This window comes from Hyla sarda, chromosome 1 (genome assembly GCF_029499605.1).
Source record: "Hyla sarda isolate aHylSar1 chromosome 1, aHylSar1.hap1, whole genome shotgun sequence".
NCBI classification, from domain to species: Eukaryota; Metazoa; Chordata; class Amphibia; order Anura; family Hylidae; genus Hyla; species Hyla sarda.
Window position 1 is genome coordinate 575969840 of NC_079189.1, and position 15014 is coordinate 575984853.

The 15014-nt window shown below is 44.1% G+C and overlaps 2 protein-coding genes across 7 annotated transcripts in view; one reads left to right on the forward strand and one right to left on the reverse strand.

Moving 5' to 3' along the window:
- Positions 1-15014, reverse strand: part of MALT1 (MALT1 paracaspase) — a 134202-nt gene that overhangs the window by 65852 nt on the left and 53336 nt on the right. For all 4 annotated transcript variants that reach the window (XM_056544430.1, XM_056544420.1, XM_056544438.1 and 1 more), the window contains exons 5-6: positions 9265-9440; positions 6806-6902 (exon numbers count right to left, since the gene is read on the reverse strand). In XM_056544430.1, coding sequence (XP_056400405.1) covers positions 6806-6902; positions 9265-9440 — 273 coding nt within the window. The remainder of the gene's footprint in view (positions 1-6805; positions 6903-9264; positions 9441-15014) is intronic.
- ALPK2 (alpha kinase 2) overlaps positions 1-15014 on the forward strand; it is a 281066-nt gene that overhangs the window by 47329 nt on the left and 218723 nt on the right. The window lies entirely within an intron of this gene.

A 15014-nucleotide genomic window follows, 5' to 3' on the forward strand; every position in this document is an offset into this window, starting at 1 on the left:
CTTGACTGCGTTGGGGTCTGCCGCTTACTTTTCCACACTGGATCTGACGAGCGGCTACTGGCAGGTGCCAATGGCAGAAGAGGACAGAGAGAAGACTGCATTTGTGACCCCCATGGGTCTCTTCGAGTTCAAAAGTATGCCCTTTGGACTGTGCAATGCACCAGCTACTTTCCAACGCCTAATGGAGCGATGCTTGGGGCACCTTAACTTCCAGAGTGTTTTGTTGTATCTAGATGACATCATAGTCTACTCTCGAACATATCAGGAACACCTGGATCACCTGAAAGAAGTTTTCCAAGTTCTTATCCGACATGGACTCAAGGTTAAACCTTCCAAATGCCACTTGTTAAAGCCACAAGTGCATTACTTAGGACATGTCGTCAGTGCTCAAGGAGTCCAGCCTGATCCAGACAAAGTGAGTGCTGTGAAAGAGTGGCCTACACCCAGGACGGTGCGAGACGTCCGAAGTTTCCTGGGGTTTGCTGGATATCACCTCATCCCTCATTTTTCTCAAATTGCTGGACCCTTGACCGAATTACTGAGAGGGACTGCCCGGGATAATTATAATGGGAGGCTTCCCATCCAGTGGGCCGAAGAACAAGAAGATGCCTTTCGAGCCCTGAAGTATCTCCTCACGGAACCCCCCATATTTGCGTATGCTGACTACAGCCTGCCGTTCCGTTTATACACAGACGTTAGCTTTGAAGGTCTAAGGGCGGTCTTATCTCAAGTGCAAGATGGCAAGGAGAGGGTGATTGCTTATGCCAGCCGGCATCTTCGAGGTGCTGAGAAGAATGATGCTAACTATAGCTCCTTCAAGCTGGAACTCCTGGCCCTGGTTTGGGCTATTACTGAGAAGTTTAAAGACTATCTGGCTGCTACTCCCTTCACGGTCTACACTGATAACAACCCCTTGGCCCATTTGAACACTGCTAAGTTGGGAGCTCTTGAACAGCGTTGGGTCTCTCGGTTGGCCAACTATGATTTTAACATCAAGTACCGCAGCGGAAAAACCAATGTTAATGCGGATGTACTTTCTCGCATGGCCCCGGGAGAAGCACCCCCTACTGAAGATGTGTGGGAAGATGTGGAAATGCCTCCCTTCTACCGAAGGTTCGTGAGCCAGAATGCTCTAACTGCCCAGGCGGGTGACGGACCTGAATCTCCCAAAGTCTCTCAAGATCTGTCCACCTGGAAGACACTTCAGGATGAGAGCAGAGTTATCAGGGACCTCCTCGACTATTGCCTCCACAAGAAGGTGCCTACTCGGGTGCGCAAGGCCCATGGAGACTTTGAATTGAAGCGGCTGTGGCGGCAGAGAAATCGCCTGTTCCTGCATAAGGGGTTGGTCTACCGAAATTCCCTGGACCCAGTCTCAGGAGACCGAATACACCAGATTGTGGTTCCCAGGAGGGATGCAGCCATGGTTCTAAATGCCTATCATGATCAATCCGGACACTTCGGGGTCCATAAGACGGAGATCACCGTCAGAAGAAGATTTTACTGGATTGGGATGCGGGGAGACATCGTGAAATGGTGTGCCGAGTGCTCCGTGTGCAACGTGATAAAGAACCCCCGGAGGGACGCAAGAGCCCCTTTGCATCCCATCTGTACAGAAAGACCGAATCAAATTGTTGCCTTGGACCATGTGAAGCTGGCCCCCACTCGATCTGGCTATTGTCATGCTCTAACAATGGTGGATCATTATTCCAAGTGGGTGGTCGTGGTCCCCGTCAAGGATCTTACCGCCAAAACTGCTGCTCAACTCTTCTATCGGCATTGGATCCAACCGTTGGGGTGTCCCGAATCAGTCCTCACAGACCGGGGAACCGCCTTTGAAGCCCAGTTGCTCCAGGAACTTTGTTGGTTGTATGATTGCAAGAAGCTCCGGACAACAGCCTACCATCCCCAAGGGAATGGACTCTGTGAGAGGATCAATCAAGTGTTCATCCAGATGCTCAGAGCAGCCTCTGTCTCAAAGCACGAAGAGTGGTCTCAGCTGCTGCCGGAACTCCTGGAAATCCACAACAACACTGTTCACTGCTCTACGGGGTATATGCCCTCTTTCTTGATGATGGGCCGACATGGCCAATTGCCAAAGGATCGAACCTTCAGGCAACAGGCACCTTTCAACAATTCTCCTCAGGCTTCCCAAGGTTGGGTGTCAGAGCATTGATGAAGAATTGAGGAAGCCAAGGACATCGTTGAGAAGAAAATGGGTGAAGTTCATGAACGCCAGCAGAAAGACTATAATCGACATGCTTCGGCTCAGCCCTTGCAGCTTGGAGATAAAGTGTGGCTCAGAAAATTTCTTAGAACCCATAAATTGGACTCCCTGTGGGAGACGTAACCATACACCATCACTGTGGTTCCTTATCCTGAAATGGACGTGCACGAGATACAAAAAGACGGGTTCGAGCCACAGGTGGTTCACCGGAATAAGATAAAAGTTTGCTGGAAAGAAGATATGCTTGGCCCATCTTTGTCTACTCCTTCTGATCCTCCTGCTACTTCTACTCCACCTCCACCTAGACCAGTGAGAGAATATGTGCCGGGAGAGGGAATTCATCCCACTATGGACGTTCCTTTGTTCCCATCTCAGCCGCCCACCATGTATTGGGGCATACCGTTCCCGGCTCCATCCAGTCAGCCGACACTGGTCGCACCAACCAGTCAGTTGCCAGTAGCAGTTGCCCCATGTCAACCACCATTGGTCGCTACACCCAACATCAGTCCTGCTCCAGTGACTACTCCAGATATTGACCAAAGAAAAAAGAGAAAAGAGCGATATGTGCCCCTGGTGAAGTGTGTATGAAATGGTTGGCAAAAGGTAGGCGAAAACTCACTTACCAGAAGATGTTGCGCTAAGAGCACAACACCTGAGATGACATCAATATAGTAATTGGAGCCTGCAGCCTCAGCTCGTCCGGGTGTAGCTTCGCTGATCCGGTAAAGGAACAAATAAAATATAAAAAAATTGAGCTCTCCTGGGCGCTGGTCTCCGGTAAGGCAGTAGGACACGTTTCCAGGTCCAAAATGTATTTTATTGCACTAAAAACATGTTACTGATCCGAAAAGGACCCTTCCTCAGGTAAGGTGCTTACCTGAGGAAGGGTCCTTTTCAGACCAGAAACATGTTGTTTTTAGTGCAATAAAATACATTTTGGACCTGGAAACGTGTCCTACTGCCTTACCGGAGACCAGCGCCCAGGAGTGCTCAATTTTTTATAATTACTCCAGATATTGAGGCCACTACTCCATCTGTCTTAAGAGAATCCCTCAGTTCAATCAAAGATGTTGCTTCCGTTTCCAGCCCTCTAGCTGGTCCCTCGGGGACTGAAGTTCTTGAAGAATCCTCAAGTGAAGGAACTCCTGATGACTCGGAGGTGGTGTTGCGGCGGTCTCAAAGGATTACACAGGGCAAACTACCCATCAGGTACCAGGACTCACATTTAGTATCTGCACACATGGTACCTTTGATAACCCATTTCAATGCTCTGCCAATCACTTTTCAGTACCCTAGATTACTAACTTAATGTACTACCTCAACATTTCTCTAGTACATACACCAAATCAAAATAAATATCTCACTTAAGAAAACACTTAGGAATTTTAGCATATTGATACCCAATTCCTGCCACTGTTAGGTACACTTCTTCTTTTCTCCTTTCATTGCGTGTGTGAGATGCTCTGCCTGGCCAGTAGGTTCTCTTGCTAATACAGAAAATAAACACGTAATTCTAAGAATAACCTAGAAGGTTGTTTTGAAAGCGCTCTAGGGGTAAGTAGCGTGTAGTAGATAGACCCTAGCAGCCACCCTTACTGTGACCAAGCTTCCGGCTAGCCAGTATACCTTTTGTGTACTAACTAACAGGTAACTTATTGTTGGCAAATAGAATGTGTGAGATAATACAAATGTCTAGTCAGCTTGAAGCTAACTGCATAGAGAGCTGTACTAATGTCTAATTAGCCTTATGTATAGAAGTATGTGCTAATGTTCAGTTTAGCCTCATCAAAATGTATAGAGAGCTAATAAAGTGTCTTAGGAGCTAGCAACTACATGTCAGATAGCTGCCTAATTGTCCAGTAAGCTTCAAAATGTATCATAAGTTTGATAAAGTTGTATAGGAAGCTAGAAACTAAAGTATAGATAGCTTCTTTAAATGTCTAGATAGCATTAAATGTCTAGATAGCACTAAATGTCTAAATAGCATCAAAATGTCTAGATAGGTTTCTAATTGCCTAATCCAGATACTAGGAAAGGTATCAAAAGAATGTAAATGTGTTTAGTCTACTTAAGAAGTACAGATCACCCTGTTCTATAGCATCCTGTACTAGTCCTAGTCCCTCTGTCTCAGGGGACAGACGTCGAGGCCGACTTATCTTTAGTAAGGGGGTTTGTGGTGTCCCGGTACCGCATCCTATACGGTACCTATGTATGTGTGGGTCCCCATAGCCAGAATGCCTAGGACGTAGGGATCCCTCTCATTTAGTTTAACCCATTGTCGCCTCTATTTCTACTAATAGACCAGTGGTCTATATAAAGTTAATGTAAATATAATGATATAGCTGTAAATAAATGGTTAATTACCTGTACCATAACGTTGCAGGACCTGCGGGTCATGTGACTAGGTGAACTCTATGGTATTAAGCTTAAGGACCTTTGGAGGCCCCGTGACATAAGCAATCCCATTACAACGGCTGAACAATTCTAAATATAGAGTGTATCAATTCCCAGACACTCTGCAGCATCACCGGACCTAATAATGCCCCTAAATCCGGACGGATCTGCAAATATCTACCCTAAATTTAGAGAATGTTTAAATATCAAGGTCCGCAACAACTGTCAGTCACTAAGCAAGCTAAAGACTGTTTATATGAGACTGTTACTGTGCCTTGGATACTGCAAGCACTTAAGTAAAGCTGTTCAAGTTCAAGTTAAATCTTCTTGTGGACCTTCAGTCATTTCATGCACCTATCGTTACTGGGAAGGGCGGCGATAGGCCGGAACATTGCCTCAGCATAACAGCCCTCAGCCTGGCGTCACGAACTATAGGGTTAACATTAACCCCTCATATACTGATACCATACCACCACTACCATACACCCCCCAAGGGCTACCACAAAGCAATACCTTACTGGGCTATATTTTGGTTAGTAAACTACATCTAGGTCTGAGCCCTTAAAGGGGTACTCTGGTGGGAATTTTTTTTTATTTTTTTATCAACTGGTGGTAGAAAGTTATACAGATTTGTAAATTACTTCTATTTAAAAATCTTTATCCCTCCAGTACATATCAGTTGCTGTATGCTACAGAGGAAGTTCTTTTCTTTTTAAATGTATTTTCTGTCTTACCACAGTGCTCTCTGCTGCCACATCTTGCCCATGTCAGGAACTGTCCAGAGAAGGAGAGGTTTGTTATAGGGATTTGCTGGACAGTTCCGGACATGGACAGAGGTGTCAGCAGAGAGTACTGTGGTCAGACAGAAAAGAAATTTAAAAAGAAAAGATCTTCCTCTGTAGTATACAGCAGCTGATAACTACTGGAAGGATTAAGATTTTTAAACAGAAGTAATTTACAAATCTGTTCAACTTTCTATTAAATTTATTTTTAAAAACATAGTTTTCCACAGGAGTAAAGGGGTACACCGGTGGAAAACTTTTTATTTATTTTTTTTATTTTTTTTAAATCAACTAGTGATAGAAAGTGAAACAGTTTTATTTAAAAAATCGTAATCCTTTCAGTACTTATTAGCTGCTGAATACTACAGAGGAAATTCATTTCTTTTTGGAACATAGTGTTCTCTGCTGACATCATAACCACAGTGCTCTCTGCTGACATCTCTGTCCATTTTAGGAACTGTCCAGAGCAGCATATGTTTTCTATGGGGATTTTCTTCTACTCTAGACAGTTCTTAAAATGGACAGAGATATCAGCAGAGAGCACTGTGGTCGTGATGTCAGTAGAGAGCTCTGTGTTACAAAAAGAAAATAATTTCCTCTGTAGTATTCAGCAGTTAATAAGTACTGGAAGGATTAAGGTTTTTAAACAGAAGTAATTTACAAATCTGTTTAACTTTCTGGCACATTTATTTAAAAAAAAATAAAATAGTTTTTTCCACCTGAGTACCCCTTTAATTGGGGCCTGGCTGCCATTCCCCGCACAGCCAGTTGGTGGGGAAAAAAAACTGCGACTAGAAGAAAAACCGAGCGACTAAAAGAATTTTAAATACAGCTCTGGAGGTGACTAGACAGAAAGATATGAAGAATTTCAAGTGCAAAGTCACAACTAAAAGCATTGCTAAATTGACAATATAGTAATATTGTAATTGTATGCCCAGTTAATACATGCAGTATCTACCCTATATATATATATATATACGGGTGCCGGATGCGGCGGGGGGAGGGGCAAACCGGGCGCTTCCGTACCCCGGCCAGATCAGCCCGTCACTCCATTTGCTTTAATGACCCGACCGGAGTCAAACGGTGACTTCGGTCGGCTCAGTTTTGACCCGTATGCGGTTTTGGACCGGACCTAAAACTGTAGTACACTACGGTTTTAGGTCCGGTCAGGAAACCGCATACGGGTCAAAACTGAGCCGACCGGAGTCACCATTTGACTCCGGTCGGGTCATTAAAGTAAATGGAGTCACGGGCTGATCCGGCCGGGGTACGGGAGTGCCCGGTTTGCCCCTCCCCCCGCCGTATGTACAAAACGTGGTGTGAATGCAGCCTTATAGGGTTAGTGAACAGCAGCCATAATTTAGTAATTTTGGACTATTGAGACTCGTCCTTGAAGACTTACCAACAACAACCTCCACCTCCTTGCTGTCCACAGTCTCGATGCCGTTAGACACTCGGCAATAGAAAAAGCCTTGATCTTCAACCGAAACAGCGGGAATCTGGAAATAAAGCAAATTATTGGATTTAGGATTACAGAGGACCCCTAAGTGTCCAACTTGTGGGCCCTCCAGCTGTTGTAAAAGTACAACTCCCAGCATACCTGGACAGCCAACGGCTGTCCGGGCATGCTGGGAGTTGTAGTTTTGCAACAGCTGGAAGGCTGCAGGTCAGGCACCTAGGCCTTAGAGATTCATAAGAATAAGACACACAGATTTGTGTAGCGTTCCGGTACCACAAGAACATGGAAGTGGTCACTGGAGGAAACTGCAAAACCAGACAAATAAAGAACTTATAGCTAAATGTAATCTCTCATTTCTTTAAAAAAATAAATAAATAAAAAAAAAAAAAGGAATAAAAACCTCCTTCCAGAAACTGCACCACTCTTTCTCCATAGTCCATGTTTGGTATTGCAGCTTTCAGAAACCTTGCACCTTTCTTATCCACAAGCTGCATTCACCTAAATAGAGCTGGGCGTCAATGCAACCCATATCCGACTTGCCAAAAGTGGTACTTATTTATTTATTTATTAATTTTTTTAGAAAAATATTTAGCTGGCCTGCAGTACCAGACCTGACCTTTAAAAAAAAAAGTGGTGCCATTTCTGGAAGAATGGAACTGTGCTGTAATACCAGGCTCGATGTAATAAAATAAGGGTCCTTAAAGGGGTATTCCAGGAAAAAACTTTTTTATATATATCAACTGGCTCCAGAAAGTTAAACAGATTTGTAAATTACTTCTATTAAAAAATCTTAATCCTTTCAGTACTTATGAGCTTCTGAAGTTAAGGTTGTTCTTTTCTGTCTAAGTAATCTCTGATGACACGTGTCTCGGGAAACGCCCAGTTTAGAAGCAAATTCCCATAGCAAACCTCTTCTAAACTGGGCGGTTCCCGAGACACGTGTCATCAGAGATTACTTAGACAGAAAAGAGCAACCTAAACTTCAGAAGCTCATAAGTACTGAAAGGATTAAGATTTTTTAATAGAAGTAATTTACAAATCTGTCTAACTTTCTAGAGCCAGTTGATATTTAAAAAAAAAAGTTTTTTCCTGGATAACCCCTTTAAGGAAGAGGAATAAAATGAGTTCATAAGAAAAGCAAGAGATATACGTGAGGAGAGAAAAATATATATTCTGCAAAAGACTGTACTACAAATATGCTACATAGTTTTTAGATACGGTTGAAAAATGTCATCATTTGTAATGTACAGGAACTGAACAAATGTCACCTATTTTCAGGTTGATACCACTGTGGTGATCAGCTGATCGCCAATGACCTTAAACAAAATTAAAGGGGTACTCTGGTGAAAAACAAATGTTTTAAAATCAACTGGTGCCAAAATGTTAAACAGATTTGTAAATTACTTCTATTTAACAATCTTAATCCTTCCAGTACTTAACAGCTGCTGTATACTACAGAGGAAGTTGTGTAGTTCTTTTCAGTCTGACCACAGTGCTCCTGGCTTGTCCCTATTGGCTCTGTTTTATGTGCCAGCTCCAAGAGCTCCAGAAGTAATCCCAGCAACTCCAGTCTATGCTTGCATTGAGGGGGCGTGGCAGTGACGTCACAAGCGGGATGTGACTGTGACGCCACGAGCCTCCGCCATGCATTGCCAGTCATCCGCCATGGAGCGAAGTTTGCTTTGTGCACCGGATTTCTGGGGTGCCGCACTCGAGATTGCAGGGGTCCCTAGCAGCGGGACTCCAGCCATAGGGGTTAAGATTTCTAGGGGTGGCGTACCCCTTTTATACTCTAACCTATAATTTATGTAATTAGAGGGTCCTAAGTACATAACTAAAGTCCATGAGTGCCCACAGGGCTCTACTTTCTACTTAATGGGGTACTCCGCCCCTCGTGACATCATGGCCCGTTCCCTCAATGGAAGTCTATTGCAGGGTGCGTGACGACCGCCACGCCCCCTCCCATAGACTTGTATTGAGGGGGCGGGCCATGACGTAATGTTGCTCCAGCCCCTGTATCGCCCGTCATTATGTGCAGAGAGAACTCGCTCTGTGCAGTAATGATAGCGGGGTGCCGCCGCGCTCCCCAGCAGCGGGACCGCGGCGATCTAACATCTTATCCCCTATCCTTTGAATAGGGGATAAGATGTCTAGGGGCGGAGTACCCCTTTAAGATCTGGAAATACACAGCTTGAATGATAGTTGTCCATATCGGAGATGTATTTTCCTGTAGGAGTCTAAAGAAACCAAGCGGACAACCAGTAAGGCCATCATCCAATTTTTATATTACTTCAAAGACAATCTGTCTACTCCATATGAGGTACCACGTAGAGCTGACTGATTCGCCTTAAAGGGGAAATCTATACACAGTATGAGGAATATAATTTAACAAGTACATATACCATATATACTCTGTGTGTCGCATCCACCAGTGCCACGCCATTCCTATACCACTGATAACATGGCAAGGGTTTCCCTATGGCTGCACACTCCAGCACCAGCTTGGCCCCCGCCTCCAGTGTTTGGGATTGAGGTTGGTTACATATCTGGAGTCTGTTGTCTGGTAACATCGAGATTCCTAGGAAAGGAGGAAAAGTTTTGTCATTCATCACATAGTCACCTTCATTCATCACATAACACCTTCATAGTGCGCTGTATATTGCTTCATTCTACTCATGTCCGGGCAGCTCATGTCTACACAGCTGGCTTTACACTGGTGAAGATGCAGGTTCTCTCCTGTTTATAGAGGCCCTAAAGGGCAATGCAGATGTCTAATGGATTACAACCATGAGCGTGTGACATATACTTTTCCTGTATTGGAGGGGGGGTCCACTAAGTATAACAACTACTATAATACTGCCCCTGTGTACAAGATTATAATAGTGCTCCTATATACAAGAATATAACTACTATAATACTGCCCCTGTGTACAAGATTATAATACTGTTCCTATATACAAGAATATAACTACTATAATACTGCCCCTGTGTACAAGATTATAATACTGCCTCCTATATATACACAAGAATATAACTACTATAATACTGCTTCTATATACAAGAATATAACTACTATAATACTGCTCCTATGTACAAGTATATAACTACTATAATACTGTCTCCTATATACAAGAATATAACTAATATAATACTGCTCCTATGTACAAGAATATAACTACTATAATACTGCTCCTATATACAAGAATATAACTACTATAATACTGCTCCTATGTACAAGAATATAACTACTATAATACTGCTCCTATATACAAGAATATAACTACTATAATACTGCTCCTATGTACAAGAATATAACTACTATAATACTGCTCCTATATATAAGAATATAACTACTATAATACTGCTCCTATGTACAAGAATATAACTACTATAATACTGCTCCTATGTACAAGAATATTAATACTATAATTCTGCTCCTATATACAAGAATATAACTACTATAATACTGCTCCTATGTACAAGTATATAACTACTATAATACTGTCTCCTATATACAAGAATATAACTACTATAATACTGCTCCTATATACAAGAATATAGCTACAATAATACTGCTCCCATATACAAGAATATAACTACTATTATACTGCTCCCTATATACAAGAATATAACTACTACAATACTGCCTCCTATGTACATGAATATAACTACTATAATACTGCTCCTATGTACAAGAATATAACTACTATAATACTGCCTCCTATATACAAGAATATAACTACTATAATACTGCTCCTATATACAAGAATATAACTACTATAGTACTGCCTCCTATATACAAGAATATAACTACTATAATACTGCTCCTATATACAAGAATATAGCTACAATAATACTGCTCCTATATACAAGAATATAACTACTATTATACTGCTCCCTATATACAAGAATATAACTACTACAATACTGCCTCCTATGTACAAGAATATAACTACTATAATACTGCTCCTATGTACAAGAATATAACTACTATAATACTGCCTCCTATATACAAGAATATAACTACTATAATACTGCTCCTATATACAAGAATATAACTACTATAATACTGCTCCTATATACAAGAATATAACTACTATAATACTGCCTCCTATATACAAGAATATAACTACTATAATACTGCCTCCTATATACAAGAATATAACCACTATTATACTGCCTCCTATGTACAAGAATATAACTACTATAATACTGCCTCCTATGTACAAGAATATAACTACTATAATACTGCCCCTATGTACAAGAATATAACTACTATAATACTGCTCCTATATATAAGAATATAACTACTATAATACTGCTCCTATATACAAGAATATAACTACTATAATACTGCTCCTATATACAAGAATATAACTACTATAATACTGCTCCTATGTACAAGTATATAACTACTATAATAATGTCTCCTATATACAAGAATATAATTACTATAATACTGCTCCTATATACAAGAATATAACTACTATAATACTGCTACTATATACAAGAATATAACTACTATAATACTGCCTCCTAGCTGAGAGGTTGTGTCTGTGTAGCTCTCCTGATGTCTGGAGAAAGCCCAGGGAGGGGCCACCCTGGGTGGGGAAGCTCCCCAAGCAAGGCCCAGGCTTCAAGGCCTATTCTGGGAATTAATCCCCAGACACCTCAAACCCTGAATGAACATCCAAAAGTTGATTTGGAAGATGGAAATGTCCAGAATGTCAGTAGTCTCAGTGCAGCAAGAAGCACAGATGAGAAGAAAGTTGTGGAAGTGAAGAAAGAAACTTCATCAAGTAAGGTAATGGCTGCAGGTGTGCAATCCACCCCTCCTGCAGTCAGACAGAGGAGAACATCCCTGGAGAAGCAGACCATGCAGGAGAATCTGCAGCAGCCTGTCCTGATACGTTCTGACCGCACAAGATACGGGAGCGGGAGCAGCGCAAAAGTCACCAACACGCCAGATGAGACCAGAGGGAGTACACCAGGAAGGCTTCAGGGGGCCACAAGTGCGGTCACTGGAAAAAAACAGGGGCCCAGTCCCCAGTCTGGAGATTGTGACCCTGCAGCAGTGACCACAGCCGCATCGAGACAGATCCCACCTCAGAAGCAGAGTCCTGTGAGTAGCCCACCAGCACGGCCCCCCAATACTCAGCGGGCGCCTGAACTGTGTTTGGCCAAGCAGATCCCAGCTCTGGTAAAGAGACTTGAGACTTTAAAAAAGACAAAGTTACAGCTGCAGAAACAAATAGACTGTATTTACAAGCTAAAGGCAGCAAACCCCAATAACCAGGCTGTACATGACAAGAAGCTGAGCTCCCTCGCTGTGCAGCTCGCTGACACTGTGCAGGACATGGAGGACGTATTGGACCAGATGGGACCAGTCGCTGAAACCTTCAGGAATCAGCAAAGATTTGAGGGATATAAGGAAAGACCAGCGCCAAAGTCATCTACTGCTGAACCCAATTCTTCAGCCTCACCAGGGGACACCCAGCAGTCCTGTACAAGACAAGAGGACATCCAGCAGTCCTGTGCAAGACCACTCCTCAGACCAGCCAGCTTCCCTTTTGAGAAAGGAAATTTGTACAGGCAAGCGGGAGAAAGTGTCCAGCAACATCAGAGACCTGCAGAGACTCCTCCAGAGGTACCACAAGTCCCAGCAGTCAGCACGGTGAAGCAGGACTATGGACACATACCTGAAGGTAACTCTGTAACAGTAGTGCAGTCACCACAAGCCCCTGGGGGCAGTAGAGAGCAGCAGGACTGTGGACTCTTACCTGAAGGCAGCAGTGCAGCAGAGAGTTCACAGGACATGGCTCTGCAGGGCTTGCTGGGCTCTGTAGTGCAGGATCATACTGCCAGTGACTGCACTGATATGACTGTATGTGATTTATCTGATAATGTGTCTGCAGAGGGGAGCGCTTCACAGTCTGTGTGGGATCTGGGGTCATCTCTGGGGTCAGGTCCACCATTAGTTCAGCCTCCAGAGGCTTGTGACCCCCAGAGTATAGAGGTTGATGGTGGGGAGGGGGCTGTACAGTCTGATGCACAACACTTTCCCCCTTTAGTCACACAAGTGTCAGACCCCCATAGTAAAGCTGGTCAGCAGCCACCACAGCGCCCCCAAGTACAGCAGGAGGGTAGAAGTAGTGGCGCCTCCTCTGGTAATGCCTGGAGTCGTGGATCACCATTCATGTCCAATGTAAATTACACAGGTCAGGCTTTCAAGAGGAGGAACGTGGTCAGGTTCAGACATAGAGGGGCCAAGGAGGAGCTGCCTGACAGGAGGTTTGTGGTCCGTGAACTTCTGTGCCACCAAATGGGCTTCCAGCCATCTAACATCCTGGCAGTGATAAACCTTCCTGACAGGCAGGGCTATGACGTCAGCTTCAAACTCATGTCTGACCTAGACCGCTTCTGGGCCCATGTCACCCGGGTGAGAGATGCTGATGGCTGGAATAAGTTCAGCTTTGTCCCCATCTCCAGACCGGACACAGCGAATGTCACCATTATATTCTGGAACGAGTCTGTCCCCCCCCAGGATATTGTCGTATGGTTAAAGAGACACTGTGACCTAATGTCAGACCTGACTAAGACCAGGGATGAGGACGGCATATGGACGGGCGGGTGGAAGGTCCTGGTAAAGTTACGGCAGATTAATAACATTACCCAACATCTGCCCAATTTTTTCTTTATTGGCCGGGAGAAAGGGGTTTGTTTCTATGCAGGTCAGCCCAGAAAATGCTTCAAGTGTGGAAAGACCGGTCATATCGCGAGTGTGTGCACCCTGGTGAAGTGTAATTTATGTGGGGAGATCGGCCATGTCAGCGCCACCTGCCAGAACATCCGCTGCAACCTCTGTGGTAAGACCGGTCACTCCCACAGGGACTGTCCTGACGCCTGGCATAATATCTGTAAGGACTTCCCTGATGAGGACCTGCTGGAGGGGGCAGAGGACCTGGAGGGGGAGACATTGGTGTCAGGGTCAGCAGTGACACAGCCCGAGCCTCAGCATAACATGGGTGACACTAGCGGTGACAATATGGGTGACAATATGGGTGACAATATTGGTGACAATATTGGTGACACTAGTGGTGACAATATGGGTGACACAGTGCCCGACCAGTCCCAGCCAAGAGCCACTGAAGGGAACAGGGAGGTCACTGAGCAGGTTGTGGCCATGTCTTCTTCTGCCCCAGCATCAATAAATCCGCAGAAGAGACGGAAAAAAGATAAAACCAGTCGTAAGCCTGAGGAGGGATGGACCACTGTCCAAAAACCCTCCAAAAAGAAAGTAGACCCCGAGTCAGGTGTCATGTCCATCACAAATAGGTACAGTGTCCTATCAGAGTCAGACGTTGAGGAAGAGATGGAGAGGGAGCTAAAGAGAGTGATAGAGGAATTTAATGAAGACCAAGAGGGTGATCCCCCCACAAAAAGGAGACCCCCACGAGATAAACATCTGTCCGAATCGGACATGGAAACAGGTGGTCAGCAGGAGGGCTCGGACTCAGATCTGTGATGATGGGGGTGACATCTCTGCACTTTCTTCTTTCCTTTGTTATGATGGCCGACTTTACCCTTAAAGTGTTCTCCAGTAATGTGAACAGTGTCAGAGTGAGGAGGACCAGACACGCGGTTTATGACCATCTAAAGTCTATCGATGCCGATGTCTTCTTCTTACAGGAGACACGTTTAAATACTCAAGGACTGTTACGTGAAGCAGAGCGTGAATGGCGGTCTGGTCCATCCTTTTGGTCACTGGCTGTGGAACCAAGTGCCGGGGTCTCTATCCTGTTTACCACCAATGATGTAACTGTACATAGGCTGACAGAGGTATTGATGGGAAGGTGCCTAATGCTAGAAGTTACTATTCGGGGTAGAAGGCTCCGACTCATTAATATCTATGGTTCACAGACAGTGACTGAAAGGGTTAACCTTTATAATGAAGTGAAGCCATATCTCTTTACATCTGTCCCTGTCATCTTGGCTGGAGATTTTAATGCCTCCAGAACATCTAGTGACAGAACATCTAATAGACCTCTAACCCGAGACTCCAAGGTCCTAAACAGCATCATTCTACAGGCCGGGTTGTCAGATGTGTTTGTGCAGGGTGGTCGGAAGGCAAAGTTTACCTATTTTTGTGGTGG